Source organism: Vombatus ursinus, unplaced genomic scaffold (assembly GCF_900497805.2).
Source record: "Vombatus ursinus unplaced genomic scaffold, bare-nosed wombat genome assembly UNPS02007612.1, whole genome shotgun sequence".
NCBI lineage: Eukaryota > Metazoa > Chordata > Mammalia > Diprotodontia > Vombatidae > Vombatus > Vombatus ursinus.
The window spans coordinates 1,415,881-1,434,453 of NW_020947390.1; the positions used below are offsets into that span (position 1 = coordinate 1,415,881).

The 18,573-nt window shown below is 35.7% G+C and overlaps 1 protein-coding gene across 1 annotated transcript in view; it reads left to right on the plus strand.

The window, feature by feature from the left end:
* CNTN5 (contactin 5) overlaps positions 1–18,573 on the plus strand; it is a 541,975-nt gene that overhangs the window by 159,641 nt on the left and 363,761 nt on the right. The window contains exon 5 of the mRNA XM_027849527.1: positions 6,985–7,087. Coding sequence (XP_027705328.1) covers positions 6,985–7,087 — 103 coding nt within the window. The remainder of the gene's footprint in view (positions 1–6,984; positions 7,088–18,573) is intronic.

Consider the following 18,573-nt stretch of genomic DNA (forward strand, 5'->3'; position numbering starts at 1 on the left):
CACTGCTGGAAATTGAAATAGGTTATCACCAGCACTTTATATGAAAGTAAAACCAAAATGGGATATTAATTATGTCATTTCAGTTGGAGAAATAAAACAGTGGGATGGCTTATCCCTAGGACTGAATTGGCCTAGGCAAGGAACGGAATGGTTTCAATGCTTCCTCAAAAGGAATAGAATGACATCTCACTCCATTTCAGTCTCTGGTTATATAAAACTACAGGTAACTTTAAAGATAAGGCCTACCGCCAAGGAACTGTTTTTGGCAGCCATAGAATCACAGAACCTCAGTGTTCCCTCAGAGGTCATTTAATTTTACCCATATTTGAGAACAAAAAATCTCTTCCGCAACATCCATAACTGGTGGACTTTTTCAGGATGATCTTAGCTGATAGCCTCCTTTCTGAAGGCCACTTTAAAGTAGCTCTAATTCTTAAGAAATATCTCCTTATATAAAATGTACATATGGGGCGGAGCCAAGATGGCAGAGTAAAACCAGTGACTTGATCGAGCTCTCCCACAAACCCCTCCAAATACCTGTAAAAAATACTCTGAACAAATTTTAGAGCAGCAGAACCTGCAAAAAGACAGCCCAAGACAACCTGGATGGTTGATAGGAAACAGCTGTTGTGCCAGGCTAGGAGAGGAGTACAGTTCAGCATGGGCCACGTGGGCAAACTCAGAGTAAGGTTCAGGAGATAGAATCACGGGCAGCCGTGGTGGTTTCCAGACTTCTCAACCTACAAACACCAAAGACAACTTAGAAGGTCAATGGCAAAGGTCTGTGAGACCTGGATGAGAGACAACCATGTTCCAGCCCTGGCCCTAGCACACCCCAGGGTGGCGGTGACTACTTCTGGAGCTCTTGGCCCACAGACAGTGGAGGGATCAAACAGATGATCAGAGGAGGATTGCAGGGATCTCTTTTCTGGCAGTGAGGCAGGATTCTCTTGCTTTGTGCATGCTTAGATCTGGGTCAAAGTCCTGGGTAGTGGTCCTAGGGTGAGGAGTAGTGCTAGCATGGCAGAGTTTGTGGTGACGGTGGAAACAGAATTCTCCTCGCACTTCCAAGGCAGAAAAGAGTGCTTGTGGTCACTCACAGACCAGAGCACAGGCCAGGAAAGAAGTAAACACCTCTCCTTTGATCATACCACCTTGGAAGAACTGAAAATTTACAGGTCACTAAAAGTATCTCTGAAAACAGCTGCACAAAACCCCCAAAGCTTGGGACCATACACCCTCACACTGGAAGCAGAGCTCTACCTTAACAAAGAGTGAAAAGGTCAAGTAATTGGCTGGGAACATGAGCAAACAGAGGAAAAAAACTCAGACTACAGAATCTTTCATGACAAAGAAGATCAAAACATAGAACCAGAAAAAGACAGCAAAGTCAAAGCTCCTATATTCAAAACCTCCAAGAAAAATAGGAATTGGTCTCAGGCCATGGAAGAGCTCAAAAAGGATTTTGAAAAGCAAGTAAGAGAAGTAGAGGAAAAACCAGGAAGAGAAATGAGAGTGATGAAAGAAATCATGAAAAACAAGTCAACAGTGTGCTAAAGGAGACCCAAAAAGATACTGAAGAAAATAACACCTTAAGAATAGACTGACCCAAATGAAAAAGACATAGAAAAAGCCAATGAGGAAAAAAATGCCTTAAAGAGCAGAATTGGTCAAATGGAAAAGGAGGTCCAAAAGCTCACTGAAGAAAATAATTCCTTAAAAATTAGAATGGAGAAAATGGAAGCTAATGACTCAATGAGAAATCAAGAAATTATAAAACAAAACCCAAAGAATGAAAAAAATATAAGACAATGTGAAATATCTCATTGGAAAAACAACTAACCTGGAAAATAGATTGAGGAAAGATAATTTAAAAATTATTGGACTACCTGAAAGCCATGATCAAAAAAAAGAGTCTATACATCATTTTTCAAAAAATTATCAATGAAAAGTGCCCTGATATTCTAGAACCAGGTGGTAAAAAGGAAATTGAAAGAATCCACTGATCACCTCCTGAAAGAGATCCCCAGGGGAAGCTAGGTGGCACAGTGAATAGAGCGCTGGACCTGGAGTCAGGAGGACCTGAGTTCAAATATGACCTCAGACAGATGAGACTCACTATCTGTGTGACCCTGGGCAAATCACTTAACCCCGATTGCCTGGCAAAAAAAAAGAAAAGAAAAGAAAGAAATCCCCAAAGGAAAACTCCAAGGAATATTATAGCCAAATTCCAGAGTTCCCAGGTCAAGGAAAAAATACTACAAGCAACCACAAAAAATCAATTCAAGTATTGTGGAAACACAATCAGGATAACACAAGATTTAGCAGCTTCTACATTAAGAGAATTGGCTTGGAATATGATATTCTGGAGGGAAAGAAGCTAGGATTACAACCAAGCATCTTGCAAAACTGAGTATAAGCTTTCGGGGAAAAAAATGGATATTCAGTAAAATAGAGGACTTTCAAGCATTCTTGATGAAAAGACTAGAGGTGAGTAGAAAATTCGACTTTCAAATACAAGACTCAAGAGAAGTATGAAAAGGTAAATGGGAAAGAGAAATCATAAGGGACTTATTAAATAAGTTGAACTGTTTACATTCATACATGGAAAGATGATATTTGTTAACTCATGAGACTTTTCGCAGTATTAGAGTAGTTGGAGGGAATATATATGTAGACAGAGGGCACAGGGTGAGTTGAATATGAAAAGATGAGATCTAAAATACAAAGTTAAGGGGTGAGAGACAGGATTGTACTGGGAGAAGGAGAAAGGGAGAGGTAGAATGGGGTAAATTACCTCACATAAAACAGCCAAGAAAAAGCTTTTACAGTGGAGGGGAAGTGGGGGAAGGTGAGAAGGAATGAGTGAATCTTATTCTCATAGGATTTGGCTTAAGGAAGGAATAACATACACACTCAATTGGATATGGAAATCTATCTTACCCTAGAGGAAAATAGGAGGGAAGGGGATAAGAGAGGAGAGATGATAGAAGGAAGGGCAGATTGGGGGAGGGGGTAATCAGAAGCAAACCCTTTTGAGGAGGGACAGGGTCAAAGGAGAGAATAGAATAAACATGAGTGGGATAGGATGAAGGGTAATATAGTTAGTTTTTCACAACATGACTATTATGGAAGTGTTTGGCATGAGTACACATGTATAACCTGTATCGAGTTGCTTGCCTTCTCGGTGAGAGTGGGTGGGGAGGGTGGAAGGGAAAGAATTTGGAACTCAAAGTTTTAAAAACAAATGTTAAAAATTGTTTTTACATGCAACTGGGAAATGAGATATACAGGCAATGGGGTATAGAAATCTGTCCTGCCCTATAGGAAAATAGAAGGGGGAGGGGATAAGAGAAGGGAGGAAGGGTGATAGAAGGGAGGGCAGATTGGGGGAAGGGGTATTCAGAACACATGCTGTCTTGGGGTGGGAGAGGGGAGAGATAGGTAGAAAATTTGGAACTCAAAATCTTGCGGAAATGGATGTTGAAAACTAAAAATTAATTAATAAAAAATAAAATGTACTTATATAAAGCTACAACACTATGACCTTTTGCTCATTGCCCCTACTTCTGCATTATGGGACGAAGCAGAGCAAGTCCTTCTGCTATGTGGCAGCCCGCCTTTGTTCAATGTGTTCAGTCATTTTTCATTCATATCTGACTCCTTGTGACTCCAATGGGGTTTTCTTGGCAGAGATACTATAGCAGTTTGCCATTTCCTTCTCCAGTTTATTTTACAGATGAGGAAACTGAGGTCAACTATGTAAAGTGACTTGCTCAGAGTCACACAGCTAGTAAGTATCTGAGGCTGAATTTGAACTCAAGAAGATGAGCCTTCCTGATTTCAGACCCAGCACTCTATCCATTGTGCCACCTAGCTGTCCCCTTTGTTCAATAAAAGTCAATTAATATGTACTTTTTAAAGTAAAATTATTTTATTTTCAATTCATGGAACAAAACAAGCATTTCCATAGCACAATACAATAAAAATACAAAGGCAAATCTACCATGCAACTTGCTATCCCCCCAAAATATACAATAAAGTTAACATGTAAATTTTTTTTTCTTTTTTTTTCTCCCCCCACCCTGGCCTAGACGTGGCCACCATTAGACACAAATGTACACGCACACACACACACACACGCACGCACGCACACATAATACATATATATATATATGCAAAATTATTCTTACATATTTTCATTTATCAGTTCTTTTTCTGGATGCAGATAGTTTCTTTCTTCATATGTCCTTTATTTTTAATTTGTGTATTTATAATAGTCAAAATGACTTAGTCTGTCAAAGTTATTCTTAAAACAATATTGCTATTATTATATACAATGTTCTCTTGACTATGCTCACTTCTCTCTTCATCATTTCATGCAAGTTTTTCCATGCCTTTATAAGATCATTGAGCTTATCATTTCTTATAGCACAGTAGTATTCTGTCACAATCATACACCACAACTTGTTCAACCATTCCCCAATTGATGGGGATTCCTGCAATTTCCAGTTCTTTGCCACCACAAAGAGAGCTGCTAAGAACATCTCATTCACATTCAAAGATATAATTACTATTCATGAATTTTCCTCCATCTTATTTTTACTCACTGTTTTCCTTCTCAACCTCTCTTTTACCTTATCCCTGTTACCCCATCACCTCCTCTCACCTTCAATCCACTAAAATCCTCTAAAAGTCCCTCTCCCACCCTGTTCCCCAGCTTTCTCACCTCTCTACATGTTCAGAAGACTTTTACACCCTTCTAGATGTACACATTGTTTCCTTTTCAACCCAAATGAGAGTAAGCAAGGCACTGTCCCAAGCACTAAGCAGAGAAAGAAAGAGCAAAAACAGCCCTTGCTCCCAAGGATCTTACATTCTAGGAGGGGATACAACATATACACAAATATGTACACACAAGATTAAAAATGACCATAATGGCTACAACTATATAGTCCTTTAAGGTTTACAAAGTGCTATACAAACATCACATTTTAAATATAACATATTATATAATATAATATTTTATAATAATGAATAGATAGAGAGTTGCTTAGAGGGGAAGGCTCCAGTTGCTTAGGAGACCAGAAAACACCTCCTCTTGAAGTCAGCTGTTGAGCCCAGTCTTGAAGAAACTCAGGGATTCTAAGAGGCAGTACTTAGGAGAGAGGACATTCTGGATGTGAGTCAGCCTATGCAAAGGCATAAAAAGAGAAGATGGAGCACTTTATGTAACAGCAAGAATACTCGTCCCTGGGCTAGGCTGGTCCCTGGGAACTTCCCCTGTACTTATATTTGAGAAAAAAAGTGTCCTTAAACAAGAATTCTTTCTGACCTCATTTTTGATCAAACATTCCCTTAAAGACTACCAATTAAGGGAGGCGCACTAGTTCTCAAGGCAGATTACTCCACTTTTGGATAACTATAAGGAAGTTTTTTCCTGATATCAAGCTTAATCCTAAACCCACGCATTATGTATCCTGGTGATATTTTCAGCTAGTCAATTAAGGTGGGCAAGTAGTATAGAATGAGTTGATTTTCTTTAAATATCAAAGGGGCTAAGGAGAGTTGGAGACAACTGAAATGAACCTTTCTTGTCAAGCAATATGGTCTCTGAGGAACTCTGAGAAAGAACATAGCTTTCATGGCACATTGAGTACAAGTTTTTGAGTTTACAATCCATTCTGAAATGGAAAAATCATCCTTGAAGAAAAACCATTTGGGTAATGGTCAGCACTGATTTATTATTTTAACAATTATCACCCTAATGACCATAGTTAATATATATCTTCATATACATTTGTGTGACTATTATGTATATAAATATATGTTCACATGTATGCATATATATATAAATCCCTTGAAAAGTTATCAATACATTTTACCATAATAACAACTCTGTAAGATAGGTATTATAAGTATTATTAACCTCATTATATAAACATGGAAGCTGATAATCACAAGGTTTAAGGAACTTGCCCATATTCACAGAGCTAATATCACATGCAGGATTTGATCCCAGGACTTCTGATTGCAAGTCTAGTTATTCTATTCTACCACACAGCCTATAGAAGGTTGTGAATGTGCTTTTATGCATTTAGGAGGTGAGAATATCCACAGGAGGGTCACCAAGATAGTGAAGAATTTCAAAATTATACCATAATTTCATTTGAAATTCATTTGAAGGAATTGGGATGTTTAGTCTGAAGAGTAAAAGTCCTTGAACCATGATAGCTGCTCTTAACTTATTTATAAGGTTGTCACATGGAAGAAAGATTAAAGTTGCTCAGCTTGGCCTCAGACGGCAGATGTATGAGTGGAAATTGAAAAGAAGCACATTTAGATCTTATATAAGGAAAACTGGTGTGGCAGGCTCTACCAGTAGATAGAGCACTGGGCTTAGAATCAGGAAGACTCATGTTCATGAGTTCAAATCTGGCCTCAGACACTTAACTAGTTGAGTAACCCTGGGCAAGTCACTTAACCCTGTGTGCCTCAGTTTCTCATCTATAAAATGAGCTAGAGAAGGAAATGACAAACCACTCCAGTATCCTTGCCAAGAAAACCCCAAAATGGGGTCATGAAAAGTAGGACATGACTGAAATGATTCAAAATCACAAAAGAAAACCTTCCTAGCAAATAGAGCTTACAGAATTATTGTCCCCACCTTATCCCAATTCACCACCACCACTACTAGAAGGCCTAAGACAGAGGCTAAAGTGCCACTTGTCAGGCATGGCGTAGAGGAAATATTTGTTTGGGTATGGGTTGGATCAGAAGAACTCTAAGTTCCCTTCCACCACTGACATTCCATGATTCTGTAATTACATGATTGTTCTGAGAGAGTCACTGATCTCACTCAATTCATCACTCCCCTCATTGCTGTTAAAAAACTAAACTGCACACTTAGAAAATAAAGTCTTTAGGCATCAAGAAAAGTTGTGACATTAATTTTATTTTAAAAGACCATTCTTTATTTCCCAGGTGTGATGGGAGAATATGAGCCGAAAATTGAGGTCCATTTTCCTTTCATGGTTACAGCTGCTAAGGGAATGACAGTCAAGATGGAATGTTTTGCGCTTGGCAAGTAAGTACATATTCTTTGATAATTAGACAAAATTGTTCATTAAAATGTGACATATGTAATTTTTGGTTCGGTTCTTTTTGCTGGGTTTCATTTTCCGAGAACGTCATAGGGTATATACTAGATTCTTATAAGGCTGGCAAGTGGGAATTGTAAGTAACCAATTATAAATTCCCTGTCTAGTGATTGCTAAGGACAGTAATGTACGTGATTCTGGCATGTGCTGTTTTCAACATAAGAAGCGAACTTCTCCCAATAAATGAGGAGATGTCATATATATTTGCCTGCTTTTCATATGATTGTATTCCAGTGTTTGGTACTTGTGAATGCCATCAGGCCTTATCCTAGAGTTTCCTTTAGTTTTTACATAAATCTTCTAATTGGAAGTCAACTAAGATGATGGTGTTGCTATCCAGTTTCTGGATAATGTGCAGATTCTGATAAGAAATAATGAAACAATGTTTGAAAAAATCATACAGACCTAATTGTGATAGTAGTTATACTGAGCCCATAATTACTTCCACATCTTCTGAGATAATGATAAAATGATAGTACCAGCTGTCTCCATGTAAAACACCTAATCATTCCAAAAATCAGCAAGATGATTTATAGCAGACCCAACTGCCTTCCTACATTTCAGGTTTACATTTGTAATAGTTTGTTTTCTACAAAGGTACAAAAACTTACCAGTGATGTTTGTTTATAATACATATGCTGGAAGTTGGAGGAGGGCTTGGAATTTTGATTATCTTTGATTAGAACATGATTATTTATTTTCAACATCATGTCTCCAAGGGCAGTGAGACTTCAAGGTCTTTTCTAGACCATATAATTATAATTTGCTTGAATTGTATCTCTGTATATCACTTTTCCTAATCATTTTACTTCAGTAGTTGATGAACTACCAAAACATTTGTTTAGGGATTAAATGAGCTACATAAAAATGCAAGTGATTATTGAAGTTATTATAACACATGGTTGAGAAATAGCACAGCAAACATTTAAGGGTTAGAAAGGTAAAATAACAGTTGATGGAATGATCCCAATGAAACTTCCTCCTAAAGTGAAAACTTCAATTGTGATTCTACTTTAACCAAATGTAACCACTTTGAGGGGGAAAAAAAGCAGGTCTTATATTTAATCTGAGTTCATGAATACTCCACAATTACACTATGCAAAGAATTTATTTAAATAATATTATGTGTAATAGCACAATAAAAGAACTTAACACTCATCAAGGAAATATTTTTTCCCTTGTTACAAATATGGATAGTCAAGCAAAACAAATTCCTACATTGGCCATGTCCAAAAATATATGTCTCATTCTCTGAAACTGTCCCTTTCATTATTTCTTGAAACACAACAATATAATACTACGTTCATATATCATAATTTGTTTAGCTGGACCCCAAATAATGGGCTCTCCTTAGTTTCCAGTGTTTTGTCACTATAAAAAAAAAAGAGCAGCTATAAATATTTTTTGAACATGTGAATCAAAGTAATATTTAACCAGGTGTTTTAGAAAACTTTTAAAAAATCATACATTACTGAATGAGTGGTTTCTGTAAACAGAAAATTACCTAGTATAGGAAAACATATCTGGTTTCAACATCTGCACATGTATCTTGTGTGCTTAAAAATATCTGTTAATCTTACCATGTAACGGGCTGAACACTCAAGGGTACCTGAACCACAGCTTAAGATATATATCCTGACTTCATTTGGCTTGATGCTAAAGGTTTTACTACAACCCCAAGTTAAATAACTCTTAAACAATAGCATTTATACTAAAGCTATACAAAGCTATACAAAGAGAGGTCAAATTGAGAACAAATTAGAGAGAATTAGATTTATATAGCAAAAATAATATGTTTCCCCAAGAAGGCTTACTTAGTAAGTTAGAATCACTTGTTTTGGAAAGTCATGAAATATATTTTAGTAAATTCATCCTTAAAGTTCTCTTCATCCTAAGAGCCAACAACCAAATCATATAGCTCCCTTTGTTAATATTCCATTTCACTTTAATGCTTCTGTTCCTCCTATGTTCAAAATGAAGAAAGGTGAGAAACATGGAAGGGATGAGATTGGCATCAAAAGGGAAAACCTCAGTAAATCAATTCTTCAGTTTGATTCCCTGTCAGTGGAACACAATATCTCTCTCTCTCTCTCTCTCTCTCTCTCTCTCTGTCTGTCTGTCTGTCTGTCTGTCTCTCTCTCTCTCTCTCTATATATATGTAATATATTACATATACATATGTATTATATATAGAGAGAAATATATTACATATATGTGTGTGTGTGTATGTATATGTATATGTATACACATATGTGTGTTTATAATTAGGAGCCTCCTTTCTGAAAAGTCCAGTAGACTTTAATCTCATTGAGGGCTGGTACTATTTTGTTTTTGTCTTTGTATACCGAGTGCTTATCCCATAGTGAGTGCTAAATAATTATTTGTTGAATTAAATCGAACTATATTCTGCAGACACGTCTCCATACACATTAATATAATATGGTTTCACAAAAACCAGAAGTTTAGGTAAAGCAATATGGCTGGGGGCAAATTATCTCCATAGCAGTAATAGTGTTACTAGAAGGTGTGCTCCTGAGAAACCATAAGATTCATTAATAAAACTAAATATCTGTCTTTAAACACAAAATTGAGGAAGCTCATGCTTTGTCTGGTTAGGATTTTTATGATATGCTAATAGACCTTGGACAAGTAATTTTATTTTCTCAGTGCCCTCAAGAATCTGTTTAGAGACTTTAAGTAGCAAAACCATTAGTAAAGGGAGATTTGTCATCTACAGTTCTATACATTGATCAATTCACAGGTCTAGACCAAAGAAAAAATAGCCTGTGAAACCTTATTCTATTACTAATAAAAGGTATCACAAAATTCTTGGCCAGCAAATAGAATTTCACCTGGATGGAAGAAGAGTAGAAGATGAAATAGAGATATAAGTCATATAATCAGAGAATTTCTGAGTTGGAAAGGACTTCGGTACAAGAGAACCATAGATTAATTTCATAGTCCAACTTGGTTCAAAATAGAATATCATTATTGTATGAGCAACAAGTTGCCATGTAGCCTTTGCTTGAGAACCTCCAAGGAGAAGGTACCCACTACCTCCTGAGGTACCCCATTCTTTTTTTGCATAGCTCCAGGTATTAGAATGCTTCTTTATATCAAATCTAAAATTTGTATCCCTCGTCTCCATCTCTTCCTTCTAGATTAAGGGTTAGCAAACTATAGTTTGTGAGCCAAATCTGACCTGCCACTCATTTCAGTAAAATCTGAGAGCTAAGAGCACCTATAAAACCAGGCTGCTGGTCAGTTTGCCAACCTCTGCTTTGTAGCTATTCAGTCATTCAGCTGAATCTCATTCTTCATGACCCCATGGACTATAGTATAGCAGGCCCTTCTATCCTCCACTTTCTCTTGTTGTCTGTCCAACTTCTTGTTTGTTGTTTCCATGACACTATTTATCCATCTGCTGTCCCCTTTTTCTTTTGCCTTCAATCTTTTCCAACATTAAGATCTTATCCAATGAGTCCCATCTATTCATTATGTGGCTAAAGTATTTAAGTTTCAGCTTTAGTATTTGACCTTCCAGGGAATAGTGTGAACTAATTTCTTTAAGTATTGATTGATTTGATCTCCTTGCTGTCCAGGAGCCTCTCAAAAGTCTTCTCCAGCACAACAATTCAAAAGTAGCAGTTCTGCAGGGCTCACCTTTCCTTATAGTCCAACTCTCACAGCCATACATTGCTACTAGAAAAACCAGCTTTGACTATGCAGACCTTTGTTGACAAGGTGATATCTCTGCTTTTACTATGTTGTCCAGATTTGCTATAGCTTTTCTTTCAAGGAGAAAGTGTCTTTTAATTTCATGAATGCTATAGCAGTGATCTTTGAGTCCAAGAATATAAAATCTGACACTACCTCCATGTCTTCTCTCTTTTTGCAAGGAAGTGGTGGGACCACTTGTTAAGATTTTAGAGTTTGTTTTGTTGTTGTTGTTTTTAAGCTTCAAATCAGCTTTTACATTCACCTTTCACTCTCATCAAGAGGCTTCTTAATTCCTCTTCACCTCTGCTCTAAAGGTTCAAAAAGAGCCCACTTCTACATGACAGCATTTCAAATATTTGACAGTTACTATCTTAATCCTGAAACTTTCCCTTTCTAGTATAAATACCTCAGTTCCTTCAACTAATTCTCATAAGACATGGACTTATGGCCCTTTACCATTCTTGTTTCCTTCCTCTAGGACCGCTGCAGTTTATCAAGGTCCTTTCAAAAATGTAGCATTCAAAACTGAGCACTATCTTCCATAAGCGGTTTGACCAGGACAGAGCAACAGTGAGCCTATGATCTCCCTATCCTTCAAATTTATGCCATTCTTAATGCAGTCCACAATTACATAAGATTTTCTGGCTGATATATCACTCCACTCACCTGCCTTGAATCCTCTAGAAATCCAAAATCTTTTTCAAATGAAATGTTCTCTAGTCAAGCCTCCCTTACATTGTGTTCATGACTTTACATTCATCCCTATTAAATGTCATCTAGTTGGATTCAATTTGTTTTTTTCCTAGTCTGTCAAAATCCTTTTTCGATCCTGTCATCCACCATGTTATATATCCCTCCTAGTTTTGTGTCATCTTAAAATTTGATAATAGTGTTAGCTATCCTTTTAGCAACATCACTTATAAAATACATTTTCAAAGGACAGGGTAAGAGCAGATTCCCAGGATAGTAAACTGGAAATCTTCCAATTTGACATGGATTATTAACAACATTTGGATCCCAGTCATTCATCTTATTCTGGATCCATACTTGTATCATATATAGGCCAATTATGGCAACTCAAATAGAAACAGAAACAACTAACTCATGTATCAGTATATTGCAGTTGTATATTGACTGATAGAACTACATAATAACATTATCTATGTTCTGTTGTGTTTTTATTTCTCTTGTTAAATATTTCCCAATTACATTTTAATTTGGGTTGTACTCTAGACTGCTACTAGAAGCTTATAGATCATATGTTTGATACCTCTAATATATATAACATCTCTCTATCTTTCCCCACAAAAATAGGATGAGATATTTTATCAAACACTTATCTAAAATCTAGATAAGCTAAACCTCTAGAATTTCCTTGATCTTTAGGTTTTAAAACCCTGTCCAAAAAAAAGAGAAAAAGAAAAAGAAACAATAGCCATACATACCCTATTCTTGATAAAGTCATACTGGTTCTTTGTGGTCATTCTTTCCTTTTCTATATCTTCATTCTTTCTTTAATAATACATTCAAGAATTTTTTACAAGCTACAAAGTCAAACTCACTAGCCAAATATGGTTTGTAAATTCCATTCAATTTCCTTTTTTTTTTTTTTCAAAACTAGAATGTGTCCTTTCTAGACCTGTTAGATGGAAGATATAAGTGTAAGGATAAAGCTAGTTGAGTAAATCAACCAAGTCACTCCATCCCACTTTAAGTAGTATCTTAAAAGTTGGCAACTAGGAGTAGTCCCTGAATGATACTACAAAGGGGTTACCTCCAAAAATCGGCATTTAAAACTTTGACAGGTTATCCATGAACCAAGAGAGAATCAAGTAGCGAAATGGAAGTAGGAATGCCAGTATTGACAGTCTGGTGTATCTGTCTTCAAGTGTTTTGTTATTGTTGACATAGTAGTTCTAGGAGCATGTGCTGCATGGTTTGAAGGGATAATGGGGACTAATGAAGGTTTTGTAAGGAAGAGACAGACTTGGACCTGTTTCTATCCAGATAGAAACAGGTTGAAGATTAGAGATAAAATGAGGATAATGGAGGTGGCAGGCAGTCTTTTGATGAGAACAGGAGGGGAGAAGAACAAGGGTAGAGGTAGAAAGGATGACTTTGTGGAAGGGCTACCACATTATCTGTGACTGAAGGAGTAGAAGATGATATCAAGGGATTTAGAAATAAAGAGAAGGGAAGAAAGAGCTCAAAGCAAATGGCCTTTATTTTCTCACTAAAATATGAAAAAAGATCCTCAACTGAGAGAACAAAGGGAGGGGGACTGTGGGAGGTTTGAGGAAAGGAAGAATGGTTTTTACCAGAATCTTTGGGGAGTAGGATCATTTAATTAAGAAGGAGTAAAAGAATTGCTTTTGCTTCACTGAGGAAACCAGTTGAAATTGGATAACAGAAACTTACAGTGAACTTAGCTCAGTTGCTGGAATTCAGCTTCCTTCATTATTTTATCAGTAGGATCAGAGGAGACAGATAGTAGGAATAATCCTAGGTTGAGGTTTGACAAGGTATGAATGATAAAAGGATTAGAAAGCAAAGGCTTTAAAAATAGAGGACAGGGTAGAGTTAAACTAATTAACTATCTGGTTGAAATTAGAAACATAAAAAAAATGAAGTCAGTAGAGTTACTGAGAAAGTACTGAAGGGTAAAGATTTTAGAGATCATTTTGAAGAAGAATATGTTATGAATGTTTAATGTATCAGAGAAGCTGAAATGAGGGAAGATTATGATACAGTAGAGGAATGCATTAAAAATTAACAGGAGTAAACCTTACATGTAATAGAGAAACTCCAGAAGTTTTCTCAGTATAAACAGGGGTAAAACAAGATGCCCTCTCTTTCCACTGTTACTTGACATAGTTCCAGAAATGCTAGCTATAGCAATAAGAAATAGAAACAATTAAAGATATAAACATTAGAAAAAGGAGGCAAAATTATACCATTTTGAAAATTATATAATGGTTTACTTAGAAAATCATAGAGAATCAATGAAGGAACAAGGTAAGACAATTAATTGCTTTACTTAGGTAATGGAATACAAACTAAATCTACAAAAAAAAATCAACATTTCCATATAGTACTAACAACAACTAGAAAAGGGAAAAAATGAAAAGATAAGTCACAAAATTTTTAAAAAAGTGTCTGAGTTAACCTATCAAGACATACAAAATTTATGTAAATACAACTACAAAACACTTTTTATAGAAGCAAAGAAAAACAAATAAATAAATATTTACTGTTCATGGTTGAGCCAAGCCAATATAGTAAAAATATTGACACTACTTTAATTGATAAATTTAATTCTAAAGCAATCAGATTATGGAAAGAATAATTTATAAACTAGAAAAAAATAACAAAGTTCATTCAGAATTATAAAATTTCTAGAATGTTAAGGGAAATAGGAAAAAATATGGATAATATATTTTTGATGATGACTACTTGAAAATAGCATTTGAGGTATGGTAAGGCAATGCCCATATCTTATTGGAGTCATAAGGTCCAGTAGAAAAAAAAATTAGGGTAATTAGATTTAAATTATCAGATTTAAAACTATGTAAAGCAGTAGTTATTGAAATTATTTATTATTCATTAAAAACAGAGCATTAGATTAACAGAATAGACTAGATAAGCAAGAAACAGAAGTAATTAAAAATCATACTTTAATATCTCATAAACACAAGGATATCAATTACTTGGGAAAGAATTGCCTTTTGGAGAAGATTTCTAGGTATAATGGAAAGTAATTTGGCAGAAAATAGGTTTAGACTACTACCTTATATCACATGTGACTTGAAGTTCCAAGATAATATAAGATTGGAATATAAAAGATCATATTGATGGGGTTGGGATCTAGACACCAGAAAGGAAAAACCCTGGACTTTTCCATATGGCCAAATCTCTGGATTTTGCCTGAGGTTATAATCCCGTCAACTGGCCTTTCATTATCCACCTATGCCCAATTTCCCAATTCTCTATTACCCTTATCCTAGCCTAGCCCTCCATTGTCTTACCTCTCTATGGCCCCAGGCCACTTCCCACCCTTAATCCTATCTAGGCTCCATTCTCCCTTGGGCAGTGGCCCAGGTCCCTGGTTTTCTATTATCTCACAGTTCCTGCAGACTACTTGGCCACTCCTAGATCCTTCCCATAGTCTTTCTATATATAAGGTCTAGCTTGTCTCCAGTAAAATGCTCAGATTCCTTAAGAACCTAGCCAACAGCTCACAATGTTCAGATTCCTTGAGAGTCTGGCCAATATGGTGGATTTTTAATAAATCTTGTGTTTGGCTGAAAGAAGGTTTGGGTCGAATTCATTCGGGCAGGACCTGCGTGTCATGATTTTGGGGTCCCAGCACCCCTAAACCTCATGACCTCATCAATATCACTCAAAAAAAGAAAGTAGAGGAAGAAAGAAATCTGTACTTTTCGCTACTATGTCTGGGAGGAGAATTTTTAACCAAACAAGGAGTAGAGATCTTCAAAAACAAAAATAGGTTATTTTGATTATATAGAATTAAAAATATTTGGTACTATTAGAATCTGTGGATACAGAGTAAGAAGATAATGTATAGAGAGGAAGAGATTTACTTCAAATATCACCAATGAAAGTCTGCCATACAAAATATTTAGGAAATTGTCACAAGCATGTGACACCTAGAGGCAGTGTAACATAGTAGCAAGAGCACTAGACCTGGTTTTATGGCACCTGTTTTCTAATACCACATCAAATAATCTTGTATTCAAATAGTATTTTCCAAAATGGCCCTTTTAATTATTAACCAGTAAACTTGTTCATATGATGAAAGTCAATTAGAAGTACCACAAGAATTTAATCTATTTAGCCATCACGTAAGTGGCAGGACAAGTGTTTTTAGGGTATTCAGCAATACCATATCAGATCAATTAAAATTTCCAATCAGGTCATTTGACTTCTGTAGTTCTCCTGATATATGACTGGATACTGGGTGCAGCCACCAATATAAGGAGTAAAACTTGGCTGCTGATGCTTAAATGACTCCATGTGGAAGGGCAAATTTGGCATTATGCTGAAACAGTAAAAGAAAAGCCCTGTGCTATAAAGCAACATGAGGTTATCTAATAAAACAATTCTGCCTACTAATAACGTTCCAGGCATTTTTGTTTTACACTACACCCTCCTTATCTTGCTTTTGCAGCCATTTGCACACAATCAGATCAGTCTAGCTGAAGAGGCCTTGGACCAGTTACTGTAATAATTATGTGAATGACCTTTCCAAACTCATCTGAAACCTGAAGGTAGAGGTGGGAGAGGAGAACACATTCAATTTCCTGCCCTTTTGAGTTCTAGCTTATCTCTATTTCAGATAGCATTTACAAATCCTCTTTTTGTTACACTCCATCAAGTGCTTATTAGGGAACCAGGACATTAAGGGTTTTTTCCACTCTTTTTTATGTGTTTATTCCAAATAAGAAAACATCGTTATCAATTGATGAAGTCATTTTGCTGTGGTTTGTGTTTTTTTTTTCTTTTTCTCCCAGACTTTAGCTGAGCTGTCTCAAATGGATGCTCTTCTGGTCCATTGTAACAGTGAGAATGACAAATATTCCTCTGAGACTTTCTGTGGTATGCAATTGGCAAGTCTTCCTGCAAAAGCCTGCTCTTTAGTTACAGATTAATGATTTATTAATAGCGTTTATTTGGAACTGCCAGTCACTAAGGGCTGTAGGAATTAAAAATAAATTGGGGTTGTGCAGTATTTGTCTATCAAACTAAAATCAAATTACTTAATCACTAGATTGACAGAAGATCTGGGGAAGGGAGTCTGTCACTAGGATCAATAGCTGTTCATTCCTTGGGGGAAAGTGGTGCATGATGGAACCAAGAGGGAATTGCCAGTCCCAATTATTGGAAGTCTTGGGACTGTTGCTCCTGAGATGACATCCTCAAAAGAGATGGAATTGATATGAAAGACTTCCATTTTATCATAGTAAGGATTTTCCTGGCAACATTTAAGATGTAAATAATTAAAATTAAGGGCATTAGTACATAGGACCATGAATTAGGCTCCATCTAGGAATATGCCTTGAACACAATAAAGCTTTCTACTGGAAAATTAACCCTTTTGTTTCAGTATTCCTCTCTGTATCTGTGATATGATAGTTTTGGAAGACTCACATAGAACAATTCCATTTTGCTGTATCTCTTTGGTTATAATTCTACCATTCTAAGATGTCACAGTACCCAAATATTAAATAATACATGTCTCACTAATATATCATGCTATAGATTATTATAAATTATGCTGATCGTTTTGTATTGCTTCTACATGAGCTATGAAAAGTAACAGATTGCCTTCTTGGTGCATGGTAATGTCAGAACATTTGTAGTGGTTGCCAGTTATGATTATTTCAATGACATAGCATTCAATGCAATGACATCTAATGAAATATGCTGAGGAAATGTATATGAATGAGTATACTGCATAAGCTATAATCCTTTTGGAAAATACAGGAATGTGTGTGCATACACACATGCATATACATATATGTGTGTATTGTGTAGATACACACATATATGTATAAGTGTATATACACATACATGTATATGTGTATATACACATACATCTACATATGTGTATATATGAAGACATATACATGTGTGTATACACACATGCACATACATATACAATGGGTACCTATCTATCCATGCCTACTTGTAACCTTCTTGGGTAGGAGGGGAAGGGGAAAAAATAGTACAAAGTAAAAAGTGCACAACAGAGAACAAAGGAAAATTTACAAGGGAGCAAAGAAAATGTGAATAGCTCTGAACACAATGTGTAGTATTTATTAGTCTTTTTTGAAATGGAAATTTATTCTTGTATATATTAAATCCTCTCTTACATTCTGCTGTGAACATGGCAATACTTTTTTTTCTTTTTTTATTTTGTATTGAAGTTTTATTATTTAAGTTTATAATATGTTTCTTTTTCTTTTCTTATTGTGTATTTGAGTTTAAAATAAATTAATTAAAAAAAATGAAGGGACAGAGGAAGTATTTGTGATGTTATGTATAGAATACTAGTCTTGAAGTCAGGGAGATTGGAATTGAATGGAATTGAATCCTGCCCGGACACTACTTGTTATATGACTATGGAATGTCGTCTGTCAAATGGGATAATAATAACTGAAAAAACCTAAATGAGTAATTTAATAGAGTACATCATAAAGCACTATAACCAAATCAACTGATTATAAAGGCAAGATGAAAACATTGGGGATATTTTCATACTGCTCAAGTTTTTCTTATTGATAATTTGACTGGAAATTATATTTTCAATGAATTTAATATCATGTGTAGAAAAATAACTTGAGTCTTCAATTGACAAACAAGATCTAATGCTTAGATAGTTTTTTCAAATGAAATATTAATGTTCAAATAGAATGTCTATTATCTTTGTGTATGAGTAAAACCCTTTTAATTATCAGAATATAGGAAAGCTACATTTATTTATTGGTTCTTAATCTGTTTAGCAAAGTGAGAAAATAAGCTTTTTTATTGAAATGTTATAATTTGAATGTTCTTTGGCTCAGGTTCTTCGTCATAATAAAGTCAAGGCTAAAATAAAAACGAAACCACTCTTTACTCTTCCTTCAAGTCTGGGTGCCACCATTTCCTTCAAGCTTCCCTAATATCTCTTGCT